Here is a 17,002-nt window from a genome sequence, read left to right on the forward strand (position 1 = left end):
TGCTGTTGGTCGCTAATTACATCAAGTGATGCTTATTAGCCACTTCCTCGTTCGTGTTCAAGGAAAGCCACCACTTAACGCTGACACAAGGAGCCATTAAGTGTTTATAAAGCCTTGTGAATTACACTCAATTGTTATAAAAAGTGTCCAGAGAATGTGATCATCAATTACAGAGACATGAATAGAGACAATCATTTTTGTCATTTCCAGTGGCTCCGTCTCGCTCCCCTTCTATTTCCTGCTTGAGTGACCTCTGATGACAGTGAATTAAGAGCACACACACAGGATGTGCCCTCAAATTGTTTCAAAGAACTAATGGATGGAGCGCCTCGTTCGAACGAGGTGGCTTAGAATATGCCGGAATGTTAACAGCCTGTCATTTGAGAGCGCCAATTGATGAGTCGGCGGGTACGTTTTTCTTTTTAGTGCTTTCTGCTGTCAAACACTGCGAGACTGGTTCATGTCTGCTCTGTTGCCTAATCAGGTGTGTCACGAGCCATTGTCCTTCAAGGAGAGCTGGCAGCCGCCCTTCTCGTCTTCTCATTCCTGCCAAAGGTAACGACCAATGAAGCACAGAGATGACTGATTTATTTGCTAAAGGTTTACAAGAGTTCAAGGTTATTTTCTTCTTCTTAGTGGTGAGAAGAGTAGAGAGCCTTGTTTGCAAAACGTTGTAATTCATGTAGCTAGTAGCTGCGCTAACGGTTTCAGATATTGAACTGCATAAATAAATTCAATGTGTAATCTGGTGAGTCCAGTTTGAACTAATGGGTTTTTACAGTACTTACTGTAATGCCCTCGCGTGTGGTAGAGGAGATCCACAGCAATCAGCTGTTCATCTAACGCCGTGGGGGACAGCAAAACACAGTAGGCACACTCACGCAGAAACTGCTGTCGACCACAGCTCTCATACAGACACTCCCGCGTAGGCTTGTCAATGTCAAATGCCACGCCAATAGGCTCTTAAAGACACATCCATGCACACACAGACTATAATACATACAGGGAGGAAAAGTGCTCAAATTCGTTCTTCATTGTTTGTATGTGTGTACCCCATTTGAAAGAGAATGTAATGCACCCATCATGCCTAGTACTTCAAATAAAAGCCTGTGGGTACACCTTCTTATTGCTGTTTACCATTTTGTATACCTGACAGTTATTTTCCAGTCTTGATAGGGATTGCTTATTGATTGAATCAACACGTTGCAAAAAATGTAATCTCCATCCTCGATCATAACATTTATTCCTCTGAAATCTAAAGAAAATGCCCAACACTTGTTAAGTTTATCCTGCTGATGCTTATTGAGTTGAAATCTCAGTGTTGTTACAGTATGCTTGTGTCTCACGTTGTCACACGATGATGATGATGGTTCTGAGTGTTTGTGCAACTTTATAGACACATTATGTGGCCTTTAACATTTTTTAATTGTAGTGTGATTGTCTGTCATATTTCCACATTTTTATTTTTAATGTTCATATTCTGTAACTGTGCTTAGAGCTTTGTCACTGGTGACTAGCTGAAGCGCCTGCATGTGCCACTTAAAGATGATGAAGAGTTCACTCCAGTGCGCTTATAGCAAATGAGAGCCTGATGCTGTGTGATCTGGTGCTGAAGTTCAGACTGCGCCTCAGGCTCAGCGTCTCATGCTGCGTGTCATCAGACTGACAAGTTTCTCTCTCACACACATTGTCAAGGACGGAGAGGGAGAGTGACACCATGATATGTTTATTGAGAGGCTTCGGAATATAGAAAAGGTGGCGGCTACTGCTGGAATGTCACGACCATCGACAAAAAAAACAAAAAAAAATAAACATGGACTCCCTTTTCGAGACAAGCACGAATGCGCGCGCACACACACTCAGCTTTAAGAGTTACAGCAATGCACGGGACAAGACAGTTTCACAGTTTTAACAAGTTCATTTCTACATGGAAAAGTCACAGTTACACAATTATGGGGGAGATTTACTTTTACAAGGCAACAAAAGGCAAGAAGATCTCAACAATGAAATCATGTTAAAAAATACAACATTTTTGCACTTTTCATAAAATCAACAGGGGCCCAGATGGACTGAATGTTGACATTGGATTTAAGGAGGAAAGCGTGCAAACATCATGTGCGTCGGCTTTGACTCTCACAACTAAGGAGAGAACGCAAGGAGTGCAAGAAGGACACAAAAATATCTGCAGAGGAAGGATTCAGTTCATCTGGCTGCCCCTTGTCTATAATTATATATGTTCTTTCTTCCTATACATATACACATTTATGATTTACAGAACTTGAGCCGGGAACATTTAATATAAATGTAATTCCAGGTCAATCAGAAGAAGTCTATAAAGATCTTCTCTGGTGCGTAGCCTTCAGCAACATTTTGAAACGATGACAGACGAGTAAATCACACACGGACATGATCACAGACAGTTTTACTTGAGCGGTTGCTGCCCTTTTTCATTCTGTCTTTGAAACTCAACACCTGACATGTTTTACCCAGTCCGTGTCGAACACGTTCAAGAGGGCGCTACATGCTGTGTTACAACAAGGTCATCGAGTACTGAAAACAACAAAAGAGCCTCGTGATCGTCTTCATCTCATCTTTGGATAAGAGCGGGCTCAGTTGGCAAAAAGAAGCGTTGTCGTGTCTTTAAAACACCTACTGGAGTATGAAAACATGATTTTTTTTAACCAGATTTAGTTAGCGCAACAGCCTTGTATGCTTTTTAAATATTGCTGCTCAGGTGCAAGCTTCATTGAAATGTGAGAGGATGGAGGTTAACTGTATTTGCTCCAGCGGTTGTTTTGTTTTGTTTTGTTATTTTGGGAGCATTTTACAATAGCATCCACACAATCAAACAAGTAAGCCCTCAAGTTACAACCTTTGTTTCTTTCCGAGGCAAGACTGAGAAAATGAGGATTGAAAGCAAATATTAAAAAAAGCTCTCATGAAGACAAATGTACTAGTTTTGTTATGTGCTTGAACAGCGAAATGAAAATATCAGGTTTTTAAGAGATTTAATGACACAGTGATGACTCACATCAGGAGAAATAAGTCATAATATTGCAAACAAAAACTCAAACTGATGATGGCATTGATGTACCAAATGTACTATTGATGTACTATTTATATGTCATAAACTTCTATTTAAATAAGTGTAACTTGTTAACCATCTTAAGACCATCTTAAAGTGAACTGCAGGGGATAGGGAAAATTAATTGACGCCTTCTAAAGATGTTTACAATTGCATGTAGATGCCACAAGATTGCAGCAAAGCACTACTTTTGCCTAAATGAAGATCTTCAAGTGACTTCAAAATAGGTCCTTTGCACCAAGATGCCACAAGATGGCAACAAATTACTATCATCTTCAACACACTTCAACATAGTTCATTGGCACCAAGATGCCACTAAACTACTATCATGTAGTAGTGAAGCTCCTCAACCCACTTCAACATAGTTCCTTGGCACTAAGATGCCACAAGATGGTGGCAAAGCAATACTTTAATTGCTTTGGATTGAGCACCAAAAAAAACAGCGAATTGTTTTCCAGCTACTTATCTAAAATAAAAATATAATTTAAAAAACTAAAATTGAATAATATTCTCATAGTATATTCTAGTGTATCCTATTATCTATTATTTATTGAGCGATTTAGCTATTAATATTGTTTTATTATTGTTTTTTATGTTTACTGTTCGGTCTTTATGTACAGGTATAGCACTTTGTATCAGCCGTTTAAAGTGCTCTATAAATTGAGTTGAAATCCGTGAATTTGTGAATGGCAAACTGCGAATATGCGAATGTTCACTGTATACATTTATGCTTTTAAAATGATGACTTTATTTCTGTTAAATTTAGACTTTATTCTCCCAACTTCAACTAATATCTGACCTCGAACATTTACATTCGGATTCAGGTCTGGCTGGGCTATTCCAAAACTGTAATATTGTTCTGGTGGAGTCATTCTCTTGTTGATTTGGATGTATGCTGAATGAAAGGTGAATTTCCTCTTCTTCAGCTTTCTAGCAGACTGTCGGAGGGTTTTGTTCCAAAACTGACTGACATTTGCAACTATTCCCCTTGACTCAAGCCCCAGTTGCAGCTGAAGAAAATAAAAGCCCAAAGCACGATGATGCCTCCACTACGCACCACCATGCGTCACTGTGGTAAGTGAGTGTGTGGTGTAACCTGCTACTTTGATAAGTGTGTGCCACCATCCTCAAATGATGAGTGCAAAGCTGTGAAAACACTGACAGATGTGCAAAATAAAGAGGAAGACAAAAAAAATTAAAAAAATAAAAATTCACTAAGGATACCCATATCAGCTAAGCTCTGTCATTGGAGGCTAATCAAAGCCTAATTTAACGGATGAGGAACTACATTGTCATTCAAACCCTCACATAAGCGACTGTCTTGCTTAAGCAGAATGAAGAAGTGAGGGTTTCTGCATCACTAGCATCCCCCCCGAAATGTGATAGGTGTGTTGTGTCAAAAGCTCTCCAAAAGCCAGCCCGCATTGGCTTTTTATGCCATTTTTTGTAGGACACACAAGGTCATCTATTTAGCCCAGTGAGATGCTGGTCTGAAAGCTGTCACGAGTGTGAGTGGTGCCAGACAACATTACCGTGAATAATGGATACATGTTGCTGAGCACCCACACACACTACGGCCTAGATTCTGAAGAGAGGAGGTCCGGCTCTTTAAATGTGTGACATATTTTTGAAGATCATGTTTTCTGTGTAGAGAGTGAGACGTTTGTGACATATCTGAAACAAAAGGCTGGATTCAGGTTGGTTTAACACCCGTTCTTGATTGTGTGTCTATGTACTGTTTGCGATTAGCAACACATTGCTCATATTGAGTCACTTATAAGTGAGCATAATCATGAATGGTTATCATTACACACACGTACAGTGACAATTGTTTGGGAGATAAAATGTTCCATCTTCACAGTCAAAATGTTAGATCACAGGAGCCGACAACTGTTGTGTTTGTTTGTTGTGTGCTTGTTGAGATAAATGTGCCTGCATGTTCTTCCTCCAATGTTTATGAATGAGTGTGTGTGTCTGTGTTTGTGTGTGTGTGTGTGTGTGTAGAAGCTTAGCTGATGGAGTTAGATTCTCACCACTGGGAAATCTCACTCCCACAATGCACTGGGAGAAATGCCAAATGAAGATGTGCAAGCAGCAAGGAACCAATCACAGCTTTAAAATTGAACAACAAAAAGTGCTTTTCCATTTCCTTGCTCTTCTTCCCGGCTGGAATCAGTAAGATCTCACCATTGTTGTGCAAACCATCAATATAAACCAGAGCCAAAACTCATTTTGGACTTGTGTATGAAGCACATTCTCACAGATACTGACTCTGTAAAACGGATTAACACATTTCACAAAGGAAAATGGGGACAGACTGAAGTGGCCATTGTTTCTCTTCTTTTTTTTTTTTTTTTTTTTTGTCTCTGCACAAATCTCGGTTTAGGAAAATGGTGTTTTTCTAAAACAAAACCAATACCTTTTCACTTTTTCAGAAGAGGGAGGGTGGGGGGATTATTACAACACAACTACCTTACTTTATATATTTGGTTGCCATGTAAATGGCATCTCTCACGATGGTCTTTTGTAGGAATTCTAAGAGTTGGCGGGTTTTTTTTTTTTTTTTTAAATACAGCTAATCACGTGACTAGAGGAGGACAACTTGAAGACTCAAAAGTGGCCATTTCAAGACGAAAAATGCACTAAAATGCAAAGTGCTCCCAGTCAAATGGGCCTAATTACGAGATGATGCAAGAATCACTGAGGTGTTAAAACTCAGCGGTGACATCACTTGGCACATCTGTAGCGAGAAATCAGGAGTGCATCCTACGCTTTGACTTACATTTTTGAACAGTGTGCCAAAATCTACTTCCTAATAGCATGGCTTGTTTGTTTAGAATCACATTGGTAAGATGCAAAAGTGTTGGGAAAAGCTGATCAACCTCCTCATTGAACAGAAAAGTGATAAGGCAGGTGTCATGATGTGCCACTGTGAAGTGATAACGAGAGATGACAATTGAAACACCCGATCAATACTTATGGCAGCAACATCAAATCGCGGTCCAAATTTAGAATGTGTGTATTGTTTGCTAGCTCACAATGGGGAAAAGGCTTCCATTCACAGTCACTCTTCTTTGGCGGGATTGAAGAAAAAATTTGTCTTTCACCCCCAAACAGCCATTCAAAGTCCAGTCCTGGAGTGGATTGTGAGATTTTCGACAGAAACCGCAAATAAATAGAAAGAAGCTGATTGGCCCAATTAAATACAGTAAAGGTTACTGTGGAACCAAAAACCTGTGGCTGGTTTTCCACAAGAACTGCTGAATCTGAGGGTCAAAGGTCAGCGGTGTTGTCTCATCCCTGCGTCCATTGGCCCAGTAGCCTCCTCCAGACTCGCCCTCCAGTGCTGGTGACAGAGCAGCATGCAAGACTGTGGCAGCACCTTCTATAGGAGTCTGTGGGAATAAAAAGATAATTATACAATGGTACCTTGACATAAGAGTGCCCCGACTTACATTTTTAAGTTTTACTTATGAACAGTTGCTTGGTTGATGAAATGAGAAAAACACAATTGACGCCTACTCTAAAAAGGTCAAATATAAACTTTTAAATCAAAACACTTTAATATAATTACACACAACATTACCCCCAAAAATAAATGGCTTATTGATGATGAAAAAAAAATACACTGGAAATGTGGTGAAGGCTCTGCAGAACTTCTACTAACAAACCAGGCCAAAGTTCGTTCTACCCCGACACATAAAGAGCAAACCATCGAGATGGATCACTTCAACATACTTCCTTGACACCAATTACTACTTCCCTTTTAGACAGTGCTTTAGTGCCATCTCGTGGCATCTTATGGAGCTACAGAAAGCAAATGGTGTGTGTTTTCAGCGAATAGCCGAGGATAGGTTCTATTGGGGGGAAAAAAAAAACGCAAAGAGGTGAATTCATGAATAGCAAACCTCAGATGCGTGAGGATTTACCTTATGCAATTTTTCAATGATTCAAATAGGTTTCCTACATGTGAGAGTACTGAGAGACAAGCACAGACATTTTGCTTAAAAAAGACAATAATGTTTTAACAGTGGATGACAGCATTTCTCAATAATTTAAATTCAATCCACTTACACTTTAACACCCGTTGGTTTTGAATGGGATTTTTAAAGCAATATATTTAACCATCATTTAAATTCTCAGCTCCTCTCTCGCTCATTTTGAAACATTACAAACAGGTCACATGTTTTAGTTGAGGTAGCATGACCAGCAAACACAAAGGCACTTAATTATTCATATTTGCTGTTTGGAGGATAAAAGTCAGTTTGTACGTGACAAACACTTTTTGGAATGTGTTATTTTAAGTTTCAGCCTTGTGCTAACTTTCCTGCTTCAGCTACCACTTTCAGTGTAAATATTATATTATTCGCGCATACATATCACTCTCTGTTTAGTTGAATGATGTGGCATGTTAACACCGGAGCTGGGACTTTTTCTTAAGGTTAATTACTGCATTAAAACCCCAGCTTCTTTGAATGCATCGTTATTATCATAAATCTTACTGTTTGAGATGTAAGATGTTGTGACAGGCGAGAAAAACTGTTTGTGCATTGCAATGCTGGCGTGAATGGTGTATGTGTGTGTGTGTGTGTGTATGCGTGTTAAGAACTGGCATGCATGAGTGTGTGTGATTAATGTGTTTGTGTATGTGGGGCAGAACCATCCCAAAGGTTGTGCTCACAGGCAAGTCCCTGTGACAATTGCAGTTTGAGCTCAAACACGCACACAAGTCTCCTTACATTAAATCCCTAGAACAGTAACAGCAGCCTGTGGCCTGCGCTTGAAGCTACGCAAGGATCGTTTTCAAATTTAACGCAAAGTGAGCGGGCTGCCTTGATTTTTAGTAGCACTTTTTCTTTCCCTGTGATGGACTCATTTTGTGTATGTGTGCACATGTTCATATATCTGTGAGTGATCTTGTAAAAACAATCTGCAAATACTGCCAATAGGCATAGTGATTGTTTTAACTCTAGTGGGATCTTAATCAAGAAACATCTGTTGAAGGAAAGTTAAATCTGTAGGCAGCAAGATTTCTTGTATTTATTATCATTATTTTTTAGAGATAACGTGGAAACTTAAAAGACAAACGACATCTGTTTCGGGACACTTTTGGAATTGGAAAACCTTTCCACATCAGCAGTTAACGTTTATGATTCCACAGCCTGGGCTTCATCGTTGCTTCCACCTCACAATCTTCACCCGCTGCTCCTTCTGCTCGCTCATCCTCATTTTTGTCAAATTCAAAATTGTATGAAACTTTTAGGTCAATGAGACGGTCTATGTATTCCTAATAATGCTGTTAATTGTGTGGAATTGATTGATTAATAATGTGTTGAATTAATGGAGGCAAAACAGAGTGCGCCACTTGGTTGCAGTCAGTCAGTTTGTGGCTGGTGAAGAACGGCGTGACGTCATCTAAGGCCTATGACGTACGCAGACCTCCTCTGGGCTCCATTATTCTGCTCTATACTGGGATTGAGGAGTTCAGAACATTCTAAGAGACTATCCTCCCAATAAAAATCTAACTGACAAAATTATATCCATCTATTTTTTCCCCCCTTATCTGGGGTCAGGTTGCGGAGGCAGCAACCTAAGCAGAGAAGTCCAGATTTACCACTCCCCCAACCACTTGCCCCCATTCCCCCGCGGTAAACTGTTCGCACTCCTGCTATATCCCATTTTTTTCCCAAAGCGATTTTCTTTTATGGATTTTTACAATATACCCATTGTAATAACCTACCATGTGGGAAAGGAGAGCTGCAGTCACCGATGCGCTTTATTGTTACATTATTGTTATATTACACCGGGAGGGAGAACAGTAAAACAAAAAGACATTGATCACACTCACTGCTGTCAGCCGCAGCACATGGATGTCTAACATGGACACTAACATGGACACTACAATTCATACAGTATATTGTGTACTGTACATTTTATGCTTGCAATGTTTTTTGTGTTTGTTCACATACAGTATGTTTAAAATGTGTTAAGAACGTGTGTTTTAATAGGTTTGTGTGTTGTACTAAGTTGAAAGGTGTTTGACGCGATATTAAAAAGAAAAGCAGATTTTTACCTACTGCGGCTGAGTCGTAAATGTGTCCCCAGCGATAAATGGGAGTAATGCATTGAGAGAGCAATTCATTTTGTGACTCGTCCCCTCAAAATTAATAGGTTGTGCCAAAACGAGGAAGAGGCAGTGTGCAGGAGCCTACCTTGAAAAGCAAGCGGGACACAACACCGTGTGCCAAGCGCAGGGGCATCCAGAGGTGGCGGTAGAGAGAGGTATCCACCATACCAGGATCCACAGCGCTTGAACTAACTGGAAAACATCCCTGCTCCAACTCCCGGTGGAGGTGGGAGCTAAATAAGAGCTGCGCCAGCTTACTGTGACAATAAGCTCCGTGGGCTGAATAGCACTGTCTGCAGAGGAAGAACACTGTCAGACATTTAGACGTGTCTCTGCTTGCATATGACATGCTAGAGAGGGGGGAATAATGGTAATTGTGTGAGAACCGACCTGCAATTCAAGTCATTCAGTCGGATCTCGCCGTTGCGGTGCGCAGAGGAGGAGACGTTGACCACACGGGAGAAGTTGCCAGATTTGCCACTGAGCTTCAATGTGTTCAGGAGCATACAGGTTAAAAAGAAGTGGCCCAGATAGTTCACACCAAAGTGCAGCTCAAATCCATTCTCGGTACAACCCTCACGAACTAGCATGACACCCGCTACACAAACAAACACACACACAAAAAAGAAAAAAAAAACTCTAAGGCGATGCACTCTTGTAATGGTTAAATTTCCCTCAGAGGATGAACAAAAAGACTGTTGTTTAAATTGTGATTGAATCATTAACAGTGCATGTTAAGAGAATGTGTGCATCCTTCACCACAAATGCAGTACGCGCTACCTCATGTCTCACATTACATATTTATAGATTGCATACATATCAAAAGATGTCCGCTCACCGGTCACAGGTTTAGGTCATATTAGGTAAACCTGCACATATTGAGGTGTCAAAAATGTGCATTAACATAATTTTTTGTTAGCAGAATTATACATAAACTACTGATCCGATTTCTACCTCGTAAATGCCAATAGGTAAGGTGTGGTTCAGACATAATTCAAGGATGTATTCTTTGCTTTCCTGAGTGACATTGTAGTTACTTCTGTGAAGGGAATTTGGATTGCAGATGTACCTAATGCAGTGTCCAGGGAGTGTATATAATCACCGACACTCACCATTATTGACCAGAATATTGAGTGGTAAGTCACGCTCCTTGAAGCTCTGGACGAACTGACGGATTGACTGCAGAGACGCTAGGTCCAGTTTCTTGAACTCCACTAGAGAGAACATGCACACGCGAGCGCGCGCACACACATACATACATACATACATACACACGCACACACACACACACACACACACACACACACACACACAGGCACATAAGTGAGCCATTGCAAATGGATTATTTCTACTAACCATTTCGTTGGTAAGACATCAAAGAGTTTTAATCATCTCTTACAGCGGCCTCAGTGGCATCTCATGTGACAATATAGGCAGCTTACAGCACTGCTGTTACATTGCCACTTTACATAGAACCCTAATAGCTACGTGTTCCTGAGCGCTATCACGATGTGACACACTATAACAGGAAATCAGGCTCAATGTGGGATATGGCATGGACTCATAAGAAGTGACTTGGAGCGGATATCCATCCATCCATCCATCCATTTTCTGAGCCGCTTCTCCTCACTCGGGTCGCGGGCGTGCTGGAGCCGATACCAGCTATCATTGGGCAGGAGGCGGGGTACACCCTGAACTGGTTGCCAGCCAATCGCAGGGCACATACAAACAAACAACCATTTGCACCCACATTCACCCCTACGGGCAATTTAGAGTATTCAATTAACCTAGCATGCATGTTTTTGGGATGTGGGAGGAAACCGGAGTGCCCGGAGAAAACCCACGCAGGCATGGGGAGAACATGCAAACTCCACACAGGCGGGGCCGGGGATTGAACGTGAATACTATGTCGCCTGAATGTCCCGCAGTTCACCCATGACCCAAATGAGGACATGCGATGTAGAAAATTGATGAAATCTAAAGCCCAACATTATGAATAAACGCTGCTCAAGCATGTATGCAAATAGGTCATTACGTTAGTTAATGTTGTAACATGAATAATATCTATAGTATCTAAACAAATCTATTTTTAAAGAAAACCATTGCTACTATACTACGACACAAACTCCCCCAAAAAAGAACAGGCAGTCGTTACAACATTCAGGTGATATGCTCCTCTCTTAAAAGAGGGTCAGTCATATTTAGAGAGCTCCATTGGGAAAACATTTTTTAACTGAAAGGATCATTTAAAACTGACAACTAAACAGCAACTGCTTTTGAATACCTGTATAAAAATATCTCCAGCCCTTTTAACCATCCAGATACATACACATACATACATAAACTACAGTGATCAGATGTTTTCCTGAATATGTCCTCTTGTTGCATCAGTTCTTCAGGTCTGTCTAATGTCTCCAAGTGTTGAGGACAGGTACTGTCATTGGCTGGTCTGCCTTTCAACCATTATACACAACACCAGTGACCAGTCTACAACAAGATGGCTTTTCCCTGCTCGAGTTTACCTGTTATATCTGGGGCCACGTGTAATAGAACCAATCAGGATTATTTTGGTGTCTTATGGTATAGTTATAGTCAAATGTTTTAGCAACTGACTTTTTCATTTTGGGTAAATCTGTGGCTGTAAAAACTATTTCCCAACATGCAATGGTGAAGGGTATCAAGTGGAAGATCAACCAAGACCCAGATGCTTCCTTTATGGGCTCATCAATCTGGAGCTCATTTCCAGTCATTTTCCCCAAAATGTTCAGCTTTAAGGTCCAGAATGCAATTATTCATCTTCTTCATCTTCCATTCCGCTTATCCTCACTAGGGTCGCGGGCGTGCTGGAGCCCATCCCAGCAATCTTCGGGCGAGAGGTGGGGTACACCCTGATCTGGTCACCAGCCAATTGCAGGGCACATAGAAACAAACAACCATTTGCGCACACATTCACACCTAAGGGCAATTTAGAGTCGTCAATCAACCTACCATGCATGTTTTTGGGATGTGGGAGGAAACCGGAGTACACGGAGAAAACCCACGCAGACACGGGGAGAACATGGAAACTCCACACAGGCGGGGCCGGGATTTAAATCCCGGTCCTCAGAACTGTGATGTGCTAACCAGTCGTCCAACGTGCCCAGACTGCAATTATTAATACAATAGCAAAATCAGCCCACCAAATTAGTTGAGCATCATACTAGCTGGAGCTTTGATTTGACAAATTAATTTTCATTTTTGCTGCAAGGACCCCAAGGCTGACTACTTCTCTTTAACACATTTTCAATTAAATTAACTTGTTCATCAATTAATGAAGAACTAATTAAAGCACAGTAATTCACTGTTAACTCATGGCTAGATGAAAACCACCCCCATGCTCTGACTGAGTCACCACGTCCTAATCTTAAATTTTCCAGTCTCTCGTCTACAACATAGCTGCCTTACAATTACTCAAATGATTATCTTGAAACTATAATATTTGATAATTGCGCGGAACAGCTGTCTATTCCTACGAACGATAATGACCGCGCCATTTTTAGTGGCAATTTTTATGCTTGTGTGGACAACCCAAGGGGTAGCCATGAAAGCTTTCAGTGTAAGAGCTGACTTGCGACAGAGGACTCACTCCATCATTGTCTACATAGGCCTTTAGAGCTCAATGTCACCTCGACATTACCTGGACACTTGTGCTACATTCTAAAGTAGGTCTAAAAATTATACTGCATTGAAAACAGCAGTTTTTTCATCGCTTATTATATATTACATTGGATAAATATGTAAGTCAGTGGAAAATTTATGATGGACAGACTCATATGATACAACAATATGATAAAATGGCATCCCAGACATAATAAAATTGAAAAGTCAAAGAATTTCTTGACAATTACAAATTGAAATAGGCAAAGCAAGACAATCTGTGATGTTTCAGATGACTTCAGCAGATATTAGCATTATGCTGATGTCTGCTAAAGATAAGTTTATCAAACTGTGAGTCGGTCTCGGAAATACATGCAACAAAAGCAGATGATAAGTGATATTTTTTTTGGCATTCTGTTCTAGAACACCCACCCGTGTTCTAGAACAGAATGCATTCATTGGTACTTTAAGTGAACAAAGAGTTTGAAACGCCGGAAAGAACATGATTTAGCTGAAAAATTGAAAGGACGCTGTGAAAACGTTCTACTGGCTTAGCAAATACCTTTACATGTGAGAAAGGCGATGGAGTTCACAGAATTTAGAAAACATTTGCAACAGTGTGTACAGCCCCTTCGTGGACAGAAACCAAGTCAAGAAAGTTGATTAACTTGTTTTATAAGTTGAAAATATTTGAAGTAAATAATACAGCAACAGGTTATACACCATTATTACCCAACATCTCCCCAAAGATCTGCTTTGATTTAATAAAAGTGTCACTGAGTTCAACAGTATTTATTTTTGAAACACTCCAACACTTTAAGTTAGTCCTCAGTGATGGACAGCAAACTTTAATAAATATCTTGTATTTACAAGCTCAGCTGTTACACTTTTGACACAGCCTGCCAGGAATACCTGGACACATCCAGAGTAAACCTCCCTGAACAGCCGGTAATTAATATGAAAGTTGGCTTCCACCAATGCCTTATTAGAGTTTAATTTGTGGCTTTCATCTCGCCGCAGCTGTCAAATGAATTCAGCATCCCTGCAAAAGATTAAATAACTTTCTAAGATCGACACGAAAATTATGATGGATGCATAAATCTACCTGGCTTCAAAATGCATCTTGGGCTCTGGTTGTGGCTGCAGTAGAAATGATTAGGCTGGATTATACTGTACTTAAAGCTGATATTAAAATTTGCTTCTGGTAAACGCATCACATTTGTGCTCCTGCTTACTAGAAGGTGATTTTACTTTAAACGCATGCTTCAAGGCAGATATTAAAGACACCGATATGCTGACTAAAAGCGTGTCTGTTTGGATCAAGTCTTTTACCATAAAAAAATATTAAGATATGTGATGGCCTAGATTGAACCATATCGTTCTGTCTAAATGAAGGGTATTAATAAAAACTGGAGGAACAATGAACTAACCCCTCTGAGACCACCTCTTTAAGACCCAGACAAGGAAGTAAATAGTTTCACTTAGAGACATTGGATAAACAACACTGCGATAGTCAAGAATATTAGGTCTGGGCAGCATGCCAGTATTCACTCCTCCACTGGCTGTTATTATTCAACTGATGGTAGCAGACAGGAGGCAGGCAGCATGACGGTCAACGCCAGCCTGCAGTGTTAATGCAATGACAGTCTCCTAATCAAGACTATGTCCAATGTGGTTGTGTCATTCAATACCATTTATTTGGTTGCAAGTGCACACTACTTTTATTTATTTATTTATTATTTAGTCTTCCAACACATGAATTACAAAAAAAAAAAAAAAACAACCTCTAAAGTTGTCCATAAACTGTTCTAGGACGCTGGTTGAACTTCAAATAGTTCAGCTTGAGAATTTAGTTCATTATGGAAATACAAATAACACATTTTAGCTATTAAATGCACAATATGCAAGTTTTGAAACTGCTAGCAATATTAGAGTGTAGGCTAATTTCAGTCCCGACGCCTGCCGCCGAAGCCTCGTGTCTCTCCAGGAAGAGACGGGTTCGGTGCAGACCGCCTTCTTTCAAATGCACCGTCTTGCACGTGTCTGCAAAATGACCAAAACCTGGTGCAGCTCGCCTCCGCGCATATTTACGCTGCCCGCCGCGACTTATTTACACCGGTCACAAAAATAGAGCTCAATCAGTTTACACAAGATATTAATTCCATCCTTCTAAATTCATTGTTGACTTAGACATATTGTATTTAGCAGCCCGAACAAAGACGTATTAACATTTATCACATTTCTCGTCTTTGCCATCACTCATATTTAAAACTCTGAAGCAGAAGAAGCTGAAGAAGAAGCAAAGCACTTCTAGTATTAATCTCACTGAAGTGAGGACTTGTCAGACAAGATGCATGAGGGAAGTTAGGATTATGGATTTTTTGTGTGGGTAAGAAGCAGAAGTATCGCCTATGCTAAGAGACATTATTTGTTACACACACATGCACACACACACGGACATGCGCTGGTTTTCTTGCTTCACATTTTTAATCCAAGTTTTTGGTTTGAGGCGGATTGTGTAACTTTCAAGTGCAGCGTGACTAAAGTTAGTGGACATACAGAGCTGCCTGTGGCAAGCACGCATAAATACCTTGTATCTGTGTCTAGCCTGTATCTTTGTGTGTGTGTGTGAATAATCAAAACTAAAATGATTCATAGCTAGATTCTTTTTCTAGCGAACCCGAGTGGGCCAAAGATGTCACAAGGTCATTAGACAAAGCAACCTTAAATGGATCAAACGGTTTTATACTACTACTACCACGAATAATAATAATAATAACAATAACAATATCTAGTAAGGATAAGCAGTACAGAAATGGACTGATGGATAATAGTAATACGATTGAAACTATTCCTACTCATAGTATAGCTTCAGCCTAGATGTTTAATTGGCAAATCCACCTAGCACTAATTGGACAGAAATTATTTTCAAGTGCTACATATTTTATTGAACATTTGTGAGGAATAAGCATATGAATTATTTGACAAAAACAAACTCCCCTCTAAAAGTACTGAAAAGTGAGGCCAAATCCTTTACTTTTGCTGTAGATTGAAAGGTTTGGGTATATGAACATTAAAAGTCGAATGAGAGTTTTGTGATGCTTTTCAAAGCTTTCACAACAGTCTCTTTCCATCGTTGTTGTTGTTGGCCTTCGTTTTGTTCCTGCTCATGGGTGGTTTGAATCTTCTGGAGTGGCCAATGTATTTTTTTTCCTTCTAAAACAATAGCATAGACTGAGCATAGACATTCATATGTATTGTTTTAATAATCAAAGTAATAGAACACACTTGGGCAATAAAACACACCTGTCAGTCACAGGTTCCAACATTTACACAAAAGAAAAATGGATGGAAAATTGATTACTGGTAAAACAAAAGGTGCGATCTTCTAAGATGAGTATCAGATCAAGATAAAAATACCTGGAAATAAAAGCTGAAATGTTGATCTGTCTCTTTTTCGGCTTTTGATGTCAAATCAAACGAGTCGACAGCAAAAATGAAAGAATTGGTCTCACTGTTCCATGCTCTTGGAGGGGAGTGTATTTTTCTATCTTCCAATGTCATCTGCTCACAAATATTTAATTGGCCATCTTTCATATGACCTTTGGCTCCTGCAATCTTTTTTTTGCCAGATAAACGATGTTACCATTTGTAACATCGTTTGTTACCAACCTATATGGTACATCGTGACAAACAAATGTACGGGCTACTACTTTCCGTCATTTTTGGGCTCTCATCCTAATCGAATTTCATTGCAATTAAATGTTCGAAAAGTAATCACTCCAATGGCATGCACACATGAAAATGTTATCTTGAACAGATTTTCTAGAGCTATACAAGTCTTTTGTTCTTGAAATGTACACTATTTAAAACTATTCAAAGTTTAAAGATACGCTAACAGCAACATCAGTCCATCCATTTTCTATACCTTATGCTTGTTGTCATTAGGGTCTCGAGGGAGCTGGAGCCTTTCCCAGCTGACTTTAGGCGAGAGCCAGGGTAAACCTTGGACTGGTTGCCAGGCAATCAAAGGGTAGGTAACACAGGAACAGACAACCAGATTTGTTTTCAAAATTTTCAAAAGCTAGAAGAATACTCCCCAAACTCACACAAATCTGTACATCTATTGTTGTGAAATAACACTCACACTGGTA

At 40.0% G+C, this 17,002-nt stretch overlaps 1 protein-coding gene across 2 annotated transcripts in view; it reads right to left on the minus strand.

The window, feature by feature from the left end:
* Positions 1–1,710: 1,710 nt before the first annotated feature.
* Positions 1,711–17,002, minus strand: part of LOC133410930 (dehydrogenase/reductase SDR family member on chromosome X-like) — a 38,138-nt gene continuing 22,846 nt past the window's right edge. For both annotated transcript variants that reach the window (XM_061692600.1, XM_061692599.1), the window contains exons 4-7: positions 10,325–10,426; positions 9,603–9,810; positions 9,298–9,505; positions 1,711–6,480 (exon numbers count right to left, since the gene is read on the minus strand). In XM_061692600.1, coding sequence (XP_061548584.1) covers positions 6,301–6,480; positions 9,298–9,505; positions 9,603–9,810; positions 10,325–10,426 — 698 coding nt within the window. In that variant the 3' untranslated portion in view covers positions 1,711–6,300. The remainder of the gene's footprint in view (positions 6,481–9,297; positions 9,506–9,602; positions 9,811–10,324; positions 10,427–17,002) is intronic.

Source organism: Phycodurus eques, chromosome 12 (assembly GCF_024500275.1).
Source record: "Phycodurus eques isolate BA_2022a chromosome 12, UOR_Pequ_1.1, whole genome shotgun sequence".
Taxonomy (NCBI): Eukaryota; Metazoa; Chordata; class Actinopteri; order Syngnathiformes; family Syngnathidae; genus Phycodurus; species Phycodurus eques.